Below are 19,475 nucleotides of genomic sequence, written 5' to 3'. Positions count from 1 at the left end.
CAGTTATTAGAGAAAATAAAAAATAAATATTACTAGAGAAGATAAAAAAATAAATATTAAACCCTTTATCTATAGGGCTATCCAAACATAAAATGGATCTAGTATTTTGGATGATGTTTTTGGAGATAGTCTCATATATTTATATCCTTAGGACAGAGTAGATGTTTTTAAGGAGGTCATAACCATGATAGTAAGATTGACCACGATAGTAACATTGACTTGAAAGCATAACTGTGTAACTTATGTTATTCCATCTTGTCATGGAACGATATTTCTACTACTTTGTCACATGAACACACCCAGGATTATTAAGGTGGTTACAATGTAAACGCACATATACCAACACGTAGCTGCCGTTTATTCTTCACTACTTTATTCTATATATAATATATACTTATTATTGGCAGTCCACAAACTTGACAGGGCGCCAGCCGGACGAGCTGCTTATTATATTTAGTGCTGACCGGGGAGCTTCTCCTTGATTTTCTCCATGAAGCCCTTCTTCTCATGCGTCCCCTCAGTCGTCGTTCCGTACGTGTCGGTGGTTCCGCCATAGCCGCCGCCGGTTCCCGCGGTGGTGTGCTGGTGCTGGTCGTAGTCCTTGTGGCCACCCGGGATTTTCTCCTTGATCTTCTCCATCACGCCCTTCTCGTGGGTGCCTCCGGTCGTCGTCGGCACGTACGTCCCGCCGCCGTTGGTTCCTGTACCGGTTGTCGGGGCAGCCCCAGTGTATCCTGTGCCGCCGTATGCTCCGGTGGCCGTCGCCTGGCCCTGGTTGTCCCTGTGGCCGCCGGGCATTTTCTCCTTGATCTTCTCCTTTAGACCCTTCTTCCGGCGCCCACCCATGCCATCATCTTCAGATGATGACTGCACGAGAAGATTCTTGCGTGTTTAATTAGTCAAAAAGCTCGATCGAGAGAACACAAAATAAATAGTGGGAGTGCAAGAGCGTGAAAATATATAGCAATAATGAAGCAAGAAATTAAACGCACCGAGCTGGAGCTGGAGCTGCCGGAGCGGCGTAGGATGCCGCCTGTCTTGTGCTCAGCTCCATGGGGGAACGCGCCGCCGGTTCCAGTTATGCCTGTGGCCCCGTGACCCGTGCCATGGCTGGGCATCATGCCGGTGCCGGTGTGCCCTCCACCGCCTAAAACCGCGGTGTCATGCATTCCGGTGGCACCATGACCGGTACCAGTACCATGGGTCCCCATGCCTGTTGCACCATGCATACCACTAGTGTGCCCGACGGCGCCGCCGTCCTGGAATCCGGCCACGCCGCCATGCGTACCGTGAGCTCTGGTACCTGTGGCTCCATACCCTCCTGGGCCACCGGCGTCATGGACGCCTGTTCCGGTAGCCCCGTAACCCGGATAACCAGAGCGGCCATAGCCCCCGGCGTCATGCGTGCCGGTGCCAGTGGGGGCGTACCCGGCCTGCTGGCCGCCGCCGTAGCCCCCGGCGTCGTAGGTGCCGGTGCCCGCGACGCCGTACCCGCCGGCTTGACCCTGCTGCTGGCCCTGAATACCACCATGGCTCACAGGTACAAGGTTGCCGTACTCGTCGACTTGCTGCCGCCTCCCCTGCTGGTAGTGCGCCATACTTTCTCCTCTCTCTAGCTCGTTCTCTCCTCGATCGCTTCTTCTAAACTTTGGGCTAGCTTTGCTGAGCTTACTTGTGTTACTCTGCTCGAGATGGATGAAACGGAGGAGGCCAAATGTGTTTATTTATAGACGATACGTGCGTGCAACGTGTTAGATTTCGGAGTTCGACACGTCGCAGCTACGTGGCCCTGCATGCAGGGAGTTTGGTGTCGGTCGCGTAGGCAGCCGAGTGGACGCGTGGGCTGGCCGCCTGGGCGGCTGCCTGCGTACGTATGGGAGTACTAGAAGGACCGGAGCGGTTTGGACGTGGGATTGCTGTTGCGAGCATAAATTGTCGCCGGCAGCAAGAGGAGATAAGCCCGAGCAAACTGGACCAAAGTCATTCGGCGATCTGTTCACTGGTTTCTGGACTCATAAGTTTGGCTGTTCGCTGGTTTCTGACTCATAAGTTTAACTGATGCTGATTTGTTGTGAAAGAAAAATATTATTAGCTGACTAATAAGCTCTAGTTGAAACCATAGAGCGAACATGCTGATTATCTTAAATCCTTGTACGTCGTATTTTGTTTTGTCAGATGCAGGCGATACGTGCTGCAACGTGTTAGATTTCGGAGTTCGACACGTCTCAGCTACGTGGCCCTGCATGCAGGGAGTTTGGTGTCGGTCGTAGGCAGCCGAGTGGACGCGTGGGCCGGCCGCCTGGGCGGCTGCCTGCGTACGTACGTGTTGGTAGGAGTACTAGAAGGTACTAGAAGGACCGGAGCGGTTTGGACGTGGGATTGCTGTTGCGAGCATAAATTGTCGCCGACAGCAAGAGGAGATAAGCAAATTGGACCAAAGTCATTATCTTAAATCCTTGTACGTAGTATTTTGTTTTGTCAGATGCAGCGTTTTCTCATTTTGCTTTCCAGCGAGCCGTTAATCAGAATATCACCAAGGCCTTTCTGTTGACGGAGACAATAATAAATAAGCTTAAAGGCAAGATATGGTCACTAAGATCAGCCACGAGCAGTTCTCTGCCTGTTATGGTAAATTTATTGTTTATCAATCAAAATGCAGCTTGAGGACACTTAAAAGAGGCATAATTGTTGAAAAGCACTGCGGTATCGGTTCGTTAATTTAAGGAAATAAAAAAAACACTGGTTTCTTCAATCTGTGGAGTGTGGACAGGGAGAACCACTGAGCCAACAATGTCACCTCGTCATGGTCTTGAAGAATATAGTATGCAACAACTATCTTTGCATTTACTTATAAAACAATTAATATTATACTGAATTTTAGGAATTGATTTATTTAGGGATAGAGGGAGTATGCAACAACTATCTTTGCATTTACTTATAAAACAATTAATATTACAGTGAAGACAGAAACCTAATAAGGTCTTGTTTAGTTCCTCCCCTAATGTTTACTTCATATCCCATCAAATGTTTGGACACATGCATAACGTATTAAATATAGATTAAAAAATAACTAATTACACATTTTGCGAATAATTTGCGAAACAAATCTTTTAAGCTTAATTAGTTCATGATTTGATAATATGATGCTACAGTAACACATGTGCTAATGACGGATTAATTAGGCTTAATAAATTCGTCTCGCAGATTACTAACAGATTATGTAATTTGTTTTTTATTAGTATCCGAACACCCTATACAACACATTTATGTGACACCGAATGTGACACCTAAAACTTTACACCCTAAATTTAAACGAGGCCTAGCATTACCATTCTGATTAAAAGAGGCTTGCACTCAATTAAAAATGGTAATAACTGCTATTTTTTGCAGTAAACGAGATTTTTTTTACAGAGGGAGTAACATTTAACAAAAGAGTCAGCCGCCTTTCGTATTAAAATAGTTACATTTCCAGACAAGAAAGGTGTTCCGTTTTCACGTACAGTAGTGTAGTGGTATATTTTATTTAGAACATCAGTGATTGACACAAAACTAATCATCCTTGTGATACATTAAACACCCCCCACCCCCCCCAAAAAAAAGAAAGAAAAAAAGAGCTAGCTCTACTTGTTAGTAGTCGTGTGTCAACCTGACTTCTCAATGGCGCTTCGACGCAGTATCGCTCCACAAGCCCCAGATTCCGAGGCTAACAAAAAAGGGCAAGGGAATTTTCTTTTGCTACTTGGTTGCATCCTTATTAGTTATTACACAACTGAAACGAGGTTCTTTGCCGAGGGCCGGATACGCTCGGCAAAGAAGTCTTTGCCGAGAGTTGCTCTCGGCAGAGGCCGATCGGCACAGTACCTCACGGCAAAGGCTACTTTGCCGAGAGCCGCATCTCAGGCTCTCGGCAAAGGATTTGCCGAGGGTTAGCCGGCCGTCGGCAAAAATTTTCACCGTGACGGGGAGAGGTCACGGTAAAGTTCATCTTTGCCGTGAGCTTTAGCAAGCTCTCGGCAAAGAATTTCTGAATTTTTTTCCAAAAAACTTTGCCGAGCGTCTGTCAGAAGAGCTCTCGGCAAAGAATATTGACAATTTTTTTTAGACATTTTTTTTTACCGAGAGCTATGGCTCAGCTCTCGGCAAAGGCTTCCTCTTTGCCGAGCGCTATGGTCATGCGCTCGGCAAAGCTGGGATTCTGTGTGTTCCAGAATTCCCAGCTTTGCCGAGGGCATGACCATAGCCCTCGGTAAAGCCACAGCCAGTTTTAATTTTTTTTGTTTTTTGCATTTCCAGTCAACAAATAAACATATATATGACATCCACATCACAATAAGCACATCCACATATCAATAACCACATCCACATCACATAATTCACATCCACATCACATAGAAGTCTCGAAGTTCGAAGTCACAAACAAATCTCGACACATAGACAACCACAAGTGTAAAGTTCGACAAGCAACATAAACAAGAGGCATAGGAGGCGCCAAACTGGTCACGGCGACGGTCCGGGCTGAGAAGGCGCCGCGTGCGATCCTGAGGAGTTGACGAGGAGAAGGTTAGGTTCGTTCAACGCCGCCGACTGAAGCTACACAAACAAAGAAGATGCAGAACGTGTTAGACAACATAAATAGATAACGAAGCACTACATGTACTTTTTACCACCACCACCACCACACCACCACCACCACCACCACCACCAACCACACGGCACCACCACCACGACCACACCACCACCACCACCACACCACTACTACCACCAACAACAACCACACCACCACGCCACCACCTCCACCAACCACGCAACCACCACCACGACCACGCCACCACCACCACCAACCACGCCGCCGCCACCACCCACCACCATCACCACTAGCACTAGGTTTCACTAGGTTTTACTAGGTTTCATTAGGTTTGACATTTAGAGAAACTAAAACATTTGTCATACTCACCGGAATAGAATCAAGCTGAGGTGGAGGTGTAGGCTGCAGCTGACCGAGCAGGAACTATGGGACCGTTCCACCTTGGGTCATCGCAAGACCCCGCACGTAGGAGAGCACCTCTACCATCTGCCGCTGATCCTGCTCCTGCTTGGCCTCTAAAGATGCCAGCCTCTGCCGCTCGAGCTCCCGCTCGGCCTCCAAAGCTGCCAGCCTCTGCCGCTGCTGCTCCCGCTCGGCCTCCATCGCCTGCAGCTGTGCCTGCAACATTTGACGCCAATGTTTCAAGATTACGGAGCTAAGGTATGTAAAAGTCAAAGAACTAGGAATGGAAGAGAACACTTACCTGGAGTGTCGACACCACGGTCGAGCGCTGGCGTATGGCCGGCATTGAGCTCGTGCTCGCTGCTCGGATCTGGTGCAGCGGAGGAACAGAGGTCGTGTCGAGGACACCGTCGCCAAGCCAGAACCGCCCGTGCTTCTTGCCTTGCCCCACCCTCATCATGAGCTCTGGATCAAGCCGCTCCTCGGTGGTCGGGTCGTAGTCTGGCCCATGGACTGACCTTGCCATCTCTGTGTACACAGAGATGCGAGGGGCAATGCTGGCGTTGGTGAATGACTCGGCAGGGACTTCTAGGGTCCAGTCGGTGGCGGACGTCACCTTGCCCAAGTGGGACAAGGCATATGCCTTGAGGTGACCACAAGGGCAGCCACCATGTGACGCCGACTACGAGAAAGACAATAACATTGTTAGAGTTGTTGCAGAATTGAGTGTTAGGTTAGAGAAATGGTTTCACCTTACCCAAGCTTCTGAGAATTCGGAGAGGTTGCGGCTGCCTTGATGGTGTGGTACTCCTTGCATCAGCAAACGGCGCTCGCGTGCTTCATCATGCTCCTTCTTCCAGTCCTAGCTGAGCCACATGTCCACAATCCTCTCCCAGGCATCTGGATGCCGATTGCACCAGTTTGGAATCGCCTACAGGCCATCAAGCAAACGATATATCAGAAGATCAAATTAAGGAAACTTAATCTCAGAAGAAATCAATAGTAATGTTCTGTATTTACCGCAAGGTACTCCTCCTTGGTCAGCACCACCTGTCTTGCCTCGTCCTTTTTGATGCTACGCCCTTGGACCTTTGCGTAGTGCCAAATGTGCGCCTGATGACGCGCGTCGTGAATCATGTCCGTGACGCGCTTCTTACAAGAAGCGACCGCCACCTGGTACGCCCTGTGCTCCTTGCCCTCCTCGATTCTAAAGAAATCCTGCATAAAGGCGCGAGGTATCAATTACTTATTAGAAGAATGCCCAATGAATACGATGTATCTGTGGCTAAAAGAATACAATGTGTGCCTGAAAGACTTACCGACATGTCCCTGACGACCCGCTCCGCCTTGTTCCTGTATCTGTGGCCACTACGATCCATGGCATCGGCGGCCAATTCATAGTGGTCGAACTGAGTGGCCGGCTCAAACATGTCCGGGCTCACCTCCACCAGGCTAGGGTAGTGCTCCCTGCACAGACCTCCTAGGATGCCATTCACTTTGCGTGTGAAAGGTCCTTGTTTGGTTTTGGTAATTGAGTGACAACCTAGGTGGACTAATTGTGTTTATGTGAGATACACAGGTGATTAGTCCACAGGTAGATGTGTGTGAGCAACATATGCCATGGAGGTGAAAATGGTTTGGAGATGTTGCAAAGCTCACACATGTGATGATGAAGGAGCTTATTGCACATGAGACATGACATTGAGTCATGTGATCAAGGTGGAGAAGATCAAGATAAGACTTGGCTTGATGGACCGGTTGCAAGCGTGAAGGGCAAGTCGAAGGCTTTGGAGTGATGGACCGCGTGGCGGTGAAGCTTGAGCAAGACTTGGCGCCGATGGACGATGGCAACGGTGAAGAGCAAGTAGAGTCAAGATCGATGAACCAATATGATCATGTGATGATATGAAGTGGATCATATCATTGTTGATCGTGTTGGTGCATGTGTTGCATCGACATTGAAGGAGATGGAATGGAATGCGCAAGGCAAAGGTATAACCTAGGGCATTTCATTTCACCGGTCATAGGTGTGTAGAGAAGTTTATGACCGGGTTTAGGATAGATAGCCGTACTATCAAGAGGGGCAAACTTGTTTGCATATCGGTCATCTAGTGCCACTCGAGTGATCTAACTTTGCATTGTCGCTAGGATCGAGTGGCGTGGCAAGTTGAGTGGCTAACATCCTTTGGGAAATGATTGTGAAAATGCTAACACACATTCACATGGTGGTGTACACTTGGTGGTGTTGGCACATTTGCAAAGGAGGTGGTGTTTGCAGGGGTGAGATGATTCGGCGCTTTCGGAAAAATGGAATGTCTATTTTCTATTGCGCCGGATGCAAATTCTTGTGGTTGGCTCTTTGGAGCAAGGATGAAGAAGTTAGAAGTGAAAACGAGTTAGTCGCGAAGATGCTGGCGTCGGTCAACTGACCGGACGCTGGATCCAAATGCACCGGACGCTGACTGCCTGCGTCCGGTCGCGCTGACGTGGAGTGTAGCAGTAGCTGGAGAGTGACCGGATGCTAGTGCTGCGTCCGATCGCGTTCGACCGGACGCGTCCGGTCATGCTCGGGAGCTTACTGGAAACGACCGGACGCTGAGGGTCCAGCGCCCGGTCAGTTGAAGCTGCTGCGTCCGGTCAAGTCAAGTGACCATTGGAATCGGGACACGTGGTCGTCTGTGGGCGACCAGACACTGAGGTCCAGCGTCCGGTCAACACGACCGGAGCGTCCGGTCGGCCCGACCATTGCCCAGTGAAGGGGTAACGGCTAGGTTAGCCCTTGGGGCTATAAATAGAAGTGGCCTTCGGCCATGGCTGGTGAAGAGCACCTCAAGGGACTTAGTGTCCATGCTTGTGAGTGCTTGGGAGCCCTCCATCACACACATACTTGATAGCGATCATCCGATTGTTTGAGTGAGCGATTCTAGTGCGATTGCATCGTGAGGTTGCATTGAGTGGCACTAGGTGATTGAGTTGCGAGCCAGTGGTGCTTGTTACTCTTGGAGGTTGCCACCTCCTAGACGGCTTGGTGGTGGTCTCCGTCGAAGCGCGCAAGAAGCTTGTGCGGTGCTCCGGAGAAGTGCTTGTGATGGGCATTGTGCTCGCCCCGCGGGAGCCGCGAAGAGCAACTCTAGTCAAGCGTGTCATTGAGCTACCCTCACTCAAGGGGTAGGTTCTTGCGGCGCCCGACGTGCGGGCTTAGCGGGTGATGCTAATTAGCCGCCGAACCACCAAGTGAGCGATCGACACAACGGGGACTAGCGTGTTGGCAAACACGTGAACCTCGGGAGAAAAATTACCGTGTCAACCTTGTTCTTCCCGTTGGTTTGCATCCCCATTACACAAGCTTGCAATTACTTTTATACATATTAAGCTTGTGTAGTTGCTCTTGTAATTAGATAGCTTGTGTACCTTGCTAATTATCTTCTTGCTTGTGTAGCATAGAAGTAGCTCCCTTGCGTGGCTAATTTGGTTTTAGTAACCTTGTTAGTCATATTGCTTAGTTTGTGTAGCTAAGTATTTGTGCTCTCTAATTAGGCATTGGTTGCCTTATTATTGAGCTTTGCTAGTGAGCTTAGTTGGCTTTGTGCTTTTGCTTACTAGCATGTGTAGGAGCTTCCTTGTTGCTTAAAGTACTAGTGGCATAGGTTTGTGTGACCTTGCTCCTAAAATTGTTTAGGAGAGCTCTAGCTAGCCCGGCACCTTAGTTGCATAATTAGTATCTTTGCAAGGTGCTAGTGAACATATATAGAGGGGTGTAGTCTTGGCTAGACCGATTGTTTTTATTCCGCATTTATATCGGTTAGCCATCGCGATTAATTTTAGAAAAGACTATTCACCCCCCCTCTAGTCCGCCATCTCGACCCTTCAGCGTGCCTTGGCTCCAGTCTCCACAAGTTTCCAGTTCCTGCACAAGTGATTACAAAAAGTATTAGTTTGTATTTTGATTTTCAACATTTCAAATGAAGAAGTTTTGAGCACATCTTAAGTTACTTACCTATCCCCATAGGGTGTGATCAGCGGGCGGGCCGCTTCAGGTATTGGTCGACGCGGGAGCTTCGTGGGACCATGCAAGTACACCGTCGACACACTAGAGGAAGTGGATCCCCCTACAGTCGCCTCGTCCCCTAAGGTGGAGGAGGACCCCCCTGCATCCGCATGCTCCATCGCGGCGGCAGGCTCCTCCACGGTCGGAGGGGTAGTCGGCTGCGTCCTGCTCGGACGCCTATGGCTCCTCTGCCTCGGCACCGGCTCTAGAGGCTGAACCGACGCCTCCGGCTCCTCCTGGCTGGCGTAAAGAGACTGGACGAACCTCCTGGGTGGCATCTCCTGCATTAAAAAAGAACAAAACAATTAGCATATATAAACGATACATAATTAGAAAGAGATGCAAAATGAAGATAATTACATGCAAAATGAATATAATTACAAAAACAGATAATATTACATGTATTAGAAACGATCTCCACGATCGGGATTAGCTGGATTGTACATATCGTCATCGCTATCAACCATGTCCAAATCTTCATCCGCTGTAACAGAACCGACCAATTATACGAAATTAAGTAAGAAAATCATCCACCAGAGCAGACGATTGAGCAAACTTAAGCCCGTATAACCCGGTAGTCCGTGAAATCACGAAGGATTTCAAACCAACTCGTGTCCCAGCCATGATCGTAATAAGTTTAGCGGTCACCATCACATATTACATAAAAGTTCACAATCTCAGATACATCAGAGTTTTAACATAGTTATTACAAAACCAGTTCGAATAAAAGTAGCGGAAGTCATTTGTTCAAACCACACACACACTCACACAGAGTTTAAATATAGTGCCAGCGCATGATCATCTCCAACAAAAGCATCAGATGAGACGTAAGGAATGACCATGCCCATGGTCCTAAGCATCACCCATCGCAGGATAAAGGCAGTTGATACAGTAGCCATAATACATCTGCCCATCTGCAACAAGTGGGAATAAAACCCTGAGTACGAGAAGGTACTCAGCCAGACTTACCCGACATGACCGAAAATAAATGACACCAAGGATTATGAAGGGCTTTATAGTAGGGTAGCTGACTCATTTGCAAAAAGAAGCATTTTTAGACTTTCAAGAACCTTTCTAAAAGCATTATTGCCAAGTTAATTATTATTAACCTGTCAACTAGATTTGCACCTATACTAGAGTAAACATGTGATTAAGCAGATAATGATAACCCATGATCATTAAACAACTACCATACTGTCATATTCATTATAACTATCCAAGTGTTCCATAACATTTACTACGATGAAGTAACTCAAGTCAAGTGCTCACTATCCAGGAGCGATGGCGATTCGAATCGATTCCTAACCAGCTGGTGATTTATTCCTTACACAAACCTCACTCACCCGCTAAAGTGAGATATTGATCACCGAGTCAACTTTCCAGGAATCTCGAGTTTGCCAGGAACCACATGTACCCAGGGGCCGACCGACTGCACTTTGGTCTTATCATCCCGCCCCCGTGTCCTACCACACCTGCTCCGGCACAGTGTGTTGCGGGCAATCTACTCGGCCTGAAAAATCTCCTAGCTTCGCGGTCGGAAGGTACTTTATCCGGCCAGCTAAATGTAAGGCATACGTTCAACATGACTCGAGGCCCAACAACAGGTCGGTCCTTAATCGACACAGACGGAAACACTACAGTCCAAAACTCTGCAAGTCTCCGTCCGGTCTCCACTTCATTTAACACTTAGTTATACCATGACTTCATAGTCATCCAAGCAGATCCAGGTAACCACCTATAGCTCGCAGGTGACAGGAAATCACCCGACTTCTATCGGTCTAAGCCAGCTAAGCATTGACTCGACTGCGGATACCAGGGTAAACAAGGATATAGTATAACAAAGGTAAACAAGGTATAATGCAGCAACGGTTGCAAACAACTCCTGAACGTAATGCATCAATTTAAAGTAAAGTATTTAATTAAATAATTGCAAACCAGGAGAAAAATGCTCCGGGGCTTGCCTCTCTCGAAGGAGCTCGGGCGGTGATCGGGGCACTCCGGAAGTTCCTCAACGTCCTCCTCGTCGGCTTCTGGCACTTCCTGCTGCTGCACCTCGAGCTGCTCCTCGGGCTCCTCGGGTATGATGACTGGGTTCTCGGTTTGCGATCCTGTATGATGCAATGCGCGTAAGTGATTATGCAAACGGTGCATCGAAGGAGATGAATGCAATGGATATGTTTAAATGCAAGGTAGTCAACATCATCCAAGAAAATATACTACAAGCACATGTCATCTACTGCATTCTCTCCTACTACCAATATGTTAAGTTAACATATCTTATGAAATGCTTCAAAGATACACCAAAGCTTTACTAATTTCTTAATCACACTTAAAGCAACACTTGCTTAGACCCAAATTAATAATAGGTTTGAATAGCAACATATATTTTTGATGCTCCTAAAAATCTAAGAAAATTATAGTAGCATAATACTACCCTAAACAGACTACCATAAAAATTTCATGGCATTTGGATAAGTAAACTATCCTACACAAAAATGACAAGCTATAGCATAAAATGAGCATGAAATTATTTTGTACTATGAAAAGTGTCAAACAACAGATTGAGTATTTTTCCTATGTTCTTTATAGCATATAATCACTGTACAAAAATTATCATATGCATGTTCTATGCAACTTTGGCTCTTAGCAAAAATAACAAAAGTCAGCCATTAAAGGCACTTGAACTACACCTCAAAATTTTCCCACAGCACATGCATGAAACATATTTTTCCTAGGAAGTACATGACATAATAAGATTAACAAACTTGGAATCATATTTTTCTGAAGACTATAGATTTTTCTACACATTTTTCAAGTTATCAGCAATATCCATGATCAAATAAAATCCTACAGAAAAGTATCCCAAAAATGACATGCAATAATTTTCCCAAGTAGATCTGGTGATAAGGAACCTAGCAAATTTTGTTTCAACAAATTTGGAGCAAGTTTGATCACCCAAACATTTTTCAAACCATTTCAGATTTCAATTAACAAATAATAAATGGAAATCAATTCATTTAAGAAATACTGGGCCGGCCCGTGGGGAACAGCTGGCCCATGGCCGCAACTGGCCCACGTGGACCGAGCGAAAGGGGAGCGCGGCGGCCTGGCAGGGCCTCGGCCCACGGCTGCTTTCGGCCTGGCAGGCCTGGCTGGCGGAGGCAGGGTGCCTCGCCGGGGCGCGCGCTGGCGCGGCGGCGCGGCTCGGCCAGCGGCCGGCGGCCATCTCCGGCCATGGCAGCGCAAGCAAGCGAGCGCAGGAGATGTGCGAGGAGAAGGCGAGTTCGGTAGGGTAGCTAGGCGAGGCTGGAGGGGAGAAGGAAGACGGCTTCCATGGCGGCCGAGCACGGCGGCGCTATGGCCGTCGGTGGCGAGGCGCGGGGAAGCTCACCCTGGGCTCGGAAGGCGGCGCAAGCGCGAGCGTGAGTCGAAGGAAGGCGAGGCGGAGTTGTGGGCGCGAGCAATCGGGGAATGGCGCGGCGGTGCGGGAGCTCGACGCCGGCGGAGCTGCGGGCGCGGCGAGCGGTAGAGCTCGAGCTCTCGGCTCTGGAGGGGAGGAGAGGAAACGCGGGCGGGAGTGAGCGAGCGCGCGGGCACCAGCAGGTGAAGGCGGGCACGTGGGCGCGGTGTCAGGCCACGGCTGCCGCGCGGCGGGCGACGCCGGCGCGGGGTCGCCACGCGGCGGAATTTCTCTGCCGCGGTCGCGGCGTGGCGCAGCGCGACAGCGAGCAGGCGCGCGAGTGCGGGCGAGCGGGAGGCGCGGCGTGGGCCTGGGCCGGCGAAGCGGCTGCGGGAGCAAGGGCGCGGCGCGGAGGCAGGCCAGGCCACCTGTGCGACTGGGCCGAAAATGAGGCGCAAGGCCCACGAAGGTATAAACAAGATTTTTCAAATTAATTTGAATTCTTTTTCATTCAAACGAATTTTTGGACTAAATCAAAGCAGTTTCAAACTTTGAGCCAAAAATGAAAGTTGCTCAAAATTTTATCCTCTACAACTTTAATTTTAAGACCAACGTCCAATTCATTATAGATTTTGAATTATAAAATTAAAGTCAATTTTGACTCGAACCCTAATTTTTGGAGAATTATTTTTAAAGCAAAATTTGGCAATAATTCAAATACAAACCTTGCTCCAAAAATTGTGATAAACAATTCTAGATGATTTACAATCATAACCAAACAAGTTCTACTAACCTAGCAACAAAATCAGGGCAAAACAATTCTAACAAAGGCATGCAACATTCAGGTTTCACAACATGTTTCAGATGTTTCGAAGCAGTGTTTCACTTGTTATTCACATGATTAAGCATGTATGATTTGGATGCTTGATGATGCATGATATGCGTGATTTGCAGTGCCTAAATGTAGGCATAACACCAGGGTGTTACAGCCCTCCCCCCTTATAAAAATCTCGTCCCGAGATTTGAGTTACGAACCATATGTTATAAAATTCTTCATAAGCTTTTTGTAGATACTCTCCTGTTTCCCAAGTTGCATCTCCTTCATCATGATGATCCCATTGTATCTTGTATGTTTTCACCACACTATTCCGAGTAGCACGTTCCTTAGTGTCTAACACCCGGACTGGCTGTTCACGATACACCAAATCTGATTTGAGTTGAATACCTCGAGGTTCTATTCTTTCCTCTGGAACACGCAAACATTTCTTGAGATGTGATACATGGAAAACAGGGAAAACTGTACTCATTGTCTCAGGTAACTCTAACTTGTAGGCTACCGGACCTCTTTGTTCCAAGATCTTGTATGGTCCTACGAATCTCGCGGCAAGCTTCCTTCGGATTCCAAACCTTTTCTTCTTCATTGGCGTGACTTTCAGATAAACATAGTCACCAACTTCAAACGCAAGGGGTCTCCTTCTTTTGTCTGCATAGCTTTTCTGACGTGATTGGGCCGCTTTCATATTTTGCTGAATAATATGAACTTTCTTCTCGGCTTCTTCTACAAAGTCAATGCCATAATACCTTCTATCTCCAGGTTCGACCCAATTCAATGGTGTTCTACATTTTCTGCCATATAAAGCTTCGAATGGGGCCATCTTGATGCTTTCTTGATAACTATTATTATAAGAAAACTCAGCTAACGGTAACCATGACTCCCATGATCCCTTAGAAGACAATACACAGGCTCTTAACATATCTTCCAAAACAGCATTCACTCGTTCAGTCTGACCATCTGTCTGAGGATGATAAGCGGTACTGCGAATCAAACTAGTTCTTAAGCCTTTGTGTAAATGTTCCCAAAAATGAGCCATGAACTGTGAGCCTCTATCAGATACTATGGTCTTTGGTATACCATGCAACCTCACAATTTCTGCGATATATTTCTCGGCATATTGAGGTGGTCGATAATCTGTTTTGACCGGCAAGAAATGAGCGGTCTTGGTAAGACGGTCCACAATTACCCAAATCGAATCATGTCCTTTTTGAGTAGTGGGCAAACCCGTGATAAAATCCATGCTTATATCGTCCCACTTCCAACCAGGGACTGATAAGGGCTGCAACATACCGGCAGGTTTCATGTGAATGGCTTTCACCCGACAACATGTGTCACATCTGGCAACATATGCTGTAATTTCTTTCTTCATTTTGGTCCACCAATAGCGAGATCTTAGTTCTTGATACATCTTACTACTTCCGAGATGGATAGATAGCTTAGAAAGGCGAGCTTCATCCATGAGTTTATTCCTAAGCTCTCGATCCTTGGGAACCACAAGACGGTCGTCAAACCACAACACGCCCTGTTCGTCCACTTTAAAGTGTTGAGACGACTTTTCTTTTATTTTCTCTTTGATGTGGAATATCCCCTTGTCGGTTTTCTGGCCTTCTATGATCTTACTTTCCAAAGAGCAACTAATCTGAATACTATGTAACACAGCAGGATGCAGTAGATCGAACCCATCTTCAAGTAATGGCTGCACATTTAAGTAATGTGACTTTCTGCTCAAAGCATCTGCCACTACATTGGCTTTTCCAGGATGATATTGCACATTCAAGTTGTAATCCTTGATTAATTCCAACCATCTACGCTGTCTCATGTTTAACTCTGGTTGGGTAAAGATATACTTAAGACTCTTGTGATCGGTGAAGATGTTGCACACATTACCAAGTAGATAATGTCTCCAAATTTTTAGGGCGTGCACAACTGCAGCAAGTTCAAGATCATGTGTTGGATAGTTGACCTCGTGCTTTCTCAATTGTCGTGATGCATAAGCAATGACTCTCCTTTCTTGCATAAGAACACAATCCAATCCAGTCTTCGATGCGTCGCAAAACACATCAAATGGTTCTCTCGATATCTGGTTGTGCTAGAACAGGAGCAGTGGTCAACAGTTTCCGCAAAGTGTGGAAAGCTGCTTCACACTCCTCTATCCACACAAACTTGTGATCCTTCTGTAGGAGGCTCGTCATCGGTTTGGCGATCTTTGAGAAATCTGGTATAAAGCGACGGTAATAACCCGCTAGTCCTAAGAAACTTCTAATCTCAGGAACTGTGGTCGGTGCTTTCCAATTCATAACTTCTTGCACCTTACTTGGATCGACTGAAACTCCATTCTCTGACAGAATGTGACCAAGGAAAGGAACTTCCTTCCAACCAGAATTCGCATTTGCTAAACTTAGCATACAATTGATGATCTCTAAGTCTGGTCAAGACCGTTCTCAGATGCTCTTCGTGATCTTTCTCATTCTCGGAGTACACCAGAATGTCATCGATGAACACTACCACAAACTTATCCAATTCTGGCATGAAAACTGTATTCATCAAAAACATAAAGTATGCAGGAGCATTAGTCAAGCCAAAAGACATGACAAGATACTCATACAACCCGTATCTGGTGGAAAATGCAGTTTTCGGTATATCCTGTGGCCTAATCTTGATCTGATGATAACCGGATCTCAAATCTATTTTTGAGAACACCTTGGCCTTGGATAATTGGTCAAACAGAACATCAATATGATGGCAAGGGATATTTATTCTTGATGGTCACAGCATTGAGTGGCCTGTAATCTACGCACATTCTCAACGTGCCCTCTTTCTTCTTTTTCACAAATAAGGCGGGATATCCCCATTCAGACTTGCTTGGCCGAATAAACCCCTTTTTTGACAAATCTTCTAATTGCTTCTTTAGCTCAGCTAACTCATCTGGAGGCATCCGATAGGGTCTCCTTGAAATCGGAGCTGTTCCGGGGACTAGCTCAATTCCAAACTCAATCTCCCTATCTGGCGGAAGACCAGGTAGCTCATCCGGGAATACATCTAGGAATTCACACACTACCGGAATCTGATGAATAGGAATGACTGCCGTAGCACATGTAACACTTATAAGGTCTGTTCTTCGAGGCAATGGTACTTGGAAAGTACCCTCACCCAGGGGATCCTTAAGAGTAAGTACTCGGCTTCCAGTATCTATGACTGCTCCCCAATCCTTCATCCAATTCATCCCTATAATGACATCCAAGACTAACCCAGGCATAACTATCAAGTTCACTCGGAACTTCCTGCTACCTAATTCAAGGGTTGCCCCTCGAACCATCCGGTTGGTCAAAACATCAGCCCCTGCTGAACTTATACGGTAACCATAACCCAATTCTGTGTATAGTTGTTCATGTTTCTGTGCAAATGCTTGACTCATAAAAGAATGCGATGATCCAGAATCAAATAGAACAACTGCAGGGTTTTCGTTGATAGGAAACTTACCAGCAGTGACGGGTTCTCCTTCTAGAATTTCATCCACTGTCGTACTATGCACTCTAGCATTATAAGTCTGCTGCTTCTTCTTGGGTGGGTACGGACAAAACCTCGAGAAATGACCGGGTTGATCACAGTTATAGCAGGGTCCTCTTACTGTCCCGGCAGATCCCACAGCTCCCTTGGAACTGCCTTGTACCGCAGTTGCGGCTGCTTTGTTGGGTTGTACTGCCATCTTATACGGCTTCTGAGGTCCACGGAAATTTTGACTTCTTGGCTGAGGTGGCCTGAACCTAGCGCCAGGTGCCGATGGGCGATATGGAGGACGACCTCCCATAGGTGCTCTAGCTTGAGATGGCCCACCTTCAAAGGCTCTCTTACGTGTCTTGGCTGCGATGCTGGCATTGTTATTCTTCTCCTGCTTCAGACAGTCGCTGATGAAGTCATTGAATCTGACGCGGTTGTTGGTACCAACATGCTTCATCATTTTTGGATTGAGACCCCTCTTAAAACTGGCTATTCTTTTAGCATCTGTGTCAACCATGTCGGGAGCATAGCGACACAAGTTGTTGAAGGCATGCAGGTATTGCGTCACGGTTTTGGTGCCCTGGTTCAACGCCAGAAACTCTCCCAACTTCATTTCAGTCAGCTCGGGTGGAATATATACTCCACAGAAGGCCTCAGCAAACTCTCTCCAAGAAATCTGAGCATTTGGAGGGAAGGTGGTGCGATGGTGCTTCCACCACATTCCCGCCGGTCCTTGCAATTGAAGTGCAGCATACTCCGTTTTTAGAACCTCCGTCATCCTCAACACACGGAATTTATCCTCCATCGTGTTGATCCATTCCTCAACATCGAGTGGCTCGGTCGCTTCCTTGAATACTGGCGGCCTGGTGTCCATGAAATCTTTGAAGCTGCTATATTGGTTCACTCCCATGCCACCACCTTGATTGTTACCACGTTGAACGTTGTTGGCGATGGTGCGCAGAAAATCCTCCATGTTCTTCTGGGATTGTTCCGTGTTGCGCTGACTCCCGAGCAGCTGTGCGAGGAACATCTCAGGTGTAAACGGGGGAGGAGGTGGCAAATGTGGTTCATGGGGAGGTTCATTGCTGTTGCCGTGGTTTCCACCACCACCACCAGTTCCCGCACCGTTGGCACCGGGCTCAGCGGCTTCATACGTTTGTTCGGCGAGTGTTTGTCATCTGCATATTTCAGCAACAAGTAACGATTGAGTGAAGCTATAATGATTGCGAGTGAAGGAAAATTATGCTGTACTGAATTTACTGGAGAGAATAAATTCATGCAATAAAACAGAGGCACAACAATCGCATCCCAATTAAAACAACAGCACTTAATCGAATTACTTCAATGGCAAACATCGCGTCCATACAATCACATTGCCAGCATACATACACTGGACTTTTTTATGCGTTCAGATATCGCATTCGAAATTCAAGTTCCAACCACATGCCAAGTCTCCTACGTTCGAATCAACATACGATAGGTTACATGCCAACAAAAGAAAAGTCATCGCAACAAGACCTAGATACTAGCGCAAGGCAACTAGCCTACTCCTCGGGGCCATCGTCGGGATCGGAGACGTCACCGTCGCCTCCAGGTGAAACTACAGGCTCGTCCTGGTTGTCGTCGTCGATGTCCATGCCAGCGGCGTCTGGTGGAGCATATGGGCCAACCCCATTGTAGAGCGCGTGAAACTCCTCGTGTAGGTTGCCGTTGTATTCCTCTAGCTCATCGACTCTCTGCAGCAGAAGGTTTCTTGCATTCCAGGCTTCATTCCTCTCCTGAACCAACTGTCCAATCATGCGGTCGGCATTGTTGTTGGCTTGAGTCAACGTATGCACTCGCTGCATAGCTCTTTCACCTCTCTCAACTGCCTGATCTCGCTGTAAGTTCATATCAGCCAACTGCTCCTGCAAGCTAGCTATAGCACATGCCTGTCTCTTCTTCTACTTTTTCCCTTTTTGCTTATCCTCACTACGCAAGCTAGTCAAAGTCCAGTAGGTACTCTCGAGACCCTCATACGCTCTGATGGCGGCGAACATAGCACTCATTGCCTAGTTGTCGCTAGCCTGTCCCTCAGCTGGACCTCTGACCAATGCACTTCCCTGAGGCTGAACCCAAATGGCATCGCGAGGATCATCCCTAGGAAAAGTACCAGCTAGAGCTGCTGCAAGCTCACTAGGAAATCTGCTCATAATGTCCCTGATGACACGGAAGGCTGCTCCCTCTGCACCCTCAGCTGGAGTGCGACCCTCAAACTCCAAATGCCAACCATCCCAATCTGGAGCATCACCGAGAGCAGGAACCGTGATCTCCACCACCACGAGTCCATCCTCTGTTAACTGGCTCTCGTTCCAAGAGTACACCGGCTCTTGACCCTCTGGGTACCCCACATCATGGAGCACTCTCCAAAGCAAAGTTGGCATGCCAAACTCGCTCAAGAAGGTGTCCGTGGTGCGGTGCTCCCTTAGGGCCAACGGACGTCGAGGTGCTCTTCCTCCGGTGGACTTACGGGCGGTCTGCTTCGTGCGGGCCATCTGTAGCAAAAGTTCTTTTATTACCTCGGGGAAACATAATTTAGGTGATACAACTTTTATCAAAAGGAGATAATCAATTTATAAGGGGAGGAATGCATGACATGAATGAAATGCACAAGTAACATGATGTATGTACGTGCCGTACGTTCTCACAAACTTAGGAAATAATAATT

General features: G+C 47.4%; 3 protein-coding genes across 3 annotated transcripts in view; 1 reads left to right on the top strand and 2 right to left on the bottom strand.

Moving 5' to 3' along the window:
• Positions 1-19,475, top strand: part of LOC136528210 (exopolygalacturonase-like) — a 269,570-nt gene that overhangs the window by 25,666 nt on the left and 224,429 nt on the right. The gene's annotated exons all lie outside the window — the stretch shown is intronic.
• On the bottom strand, positions 220-1,684 carry LOC136528209 (dehydrin DHN4-like). Its single transcript, XM_066521139.1, has 2 exons — positions 993-1,684; positions 220-867 (listed from the first exon to the last, which is right to left on the bottom strand). The coding sequence occupies exons 1-2, from the start codon at positions 1,596-1,598 to the stop codon at positions 454-456; spliced, it is 1,020 nt and encodes a 339-aa protein (XP_066377236.1). The 5' UTR covers positions 1,599-1,684; the 3' UTR covers positions 220-453.
• Positions 3,605-19,475, bottom strand: part of LOC136528212 (ubiquinone biosynthesis O-methyltransferase, mitochondrial-like) — a 90,027-nt gene continuing 74,156 nt past the window's right edge. Inside the window, exon 10 of the transcript XR_010777002.1 lies at positions 3,605-3,758. The gene's annotated coding sequence lies outside the window, so the exon portion shown is untranslated. The remainder of the gene's footprint in view (positions 3,759-19,475) is intronic.

This window comes from Miscanthus floridulus, chromosome 19 (assembly GCF_019320115.1).
Source record: "Miscanthus floridulus cultivar M001 chromosome 19, ASM1932011v1, whole genome shotgun sequence".
NCBI lineage: Eukaryota > Viridiplantae > Streptophyta > Magnoliopsida > Poales > Poaceae > Miscanthus > Miscanthus floridulus.
This window is presented reverse-complemented; position numbering and strand designations above follow the sequence as displayed.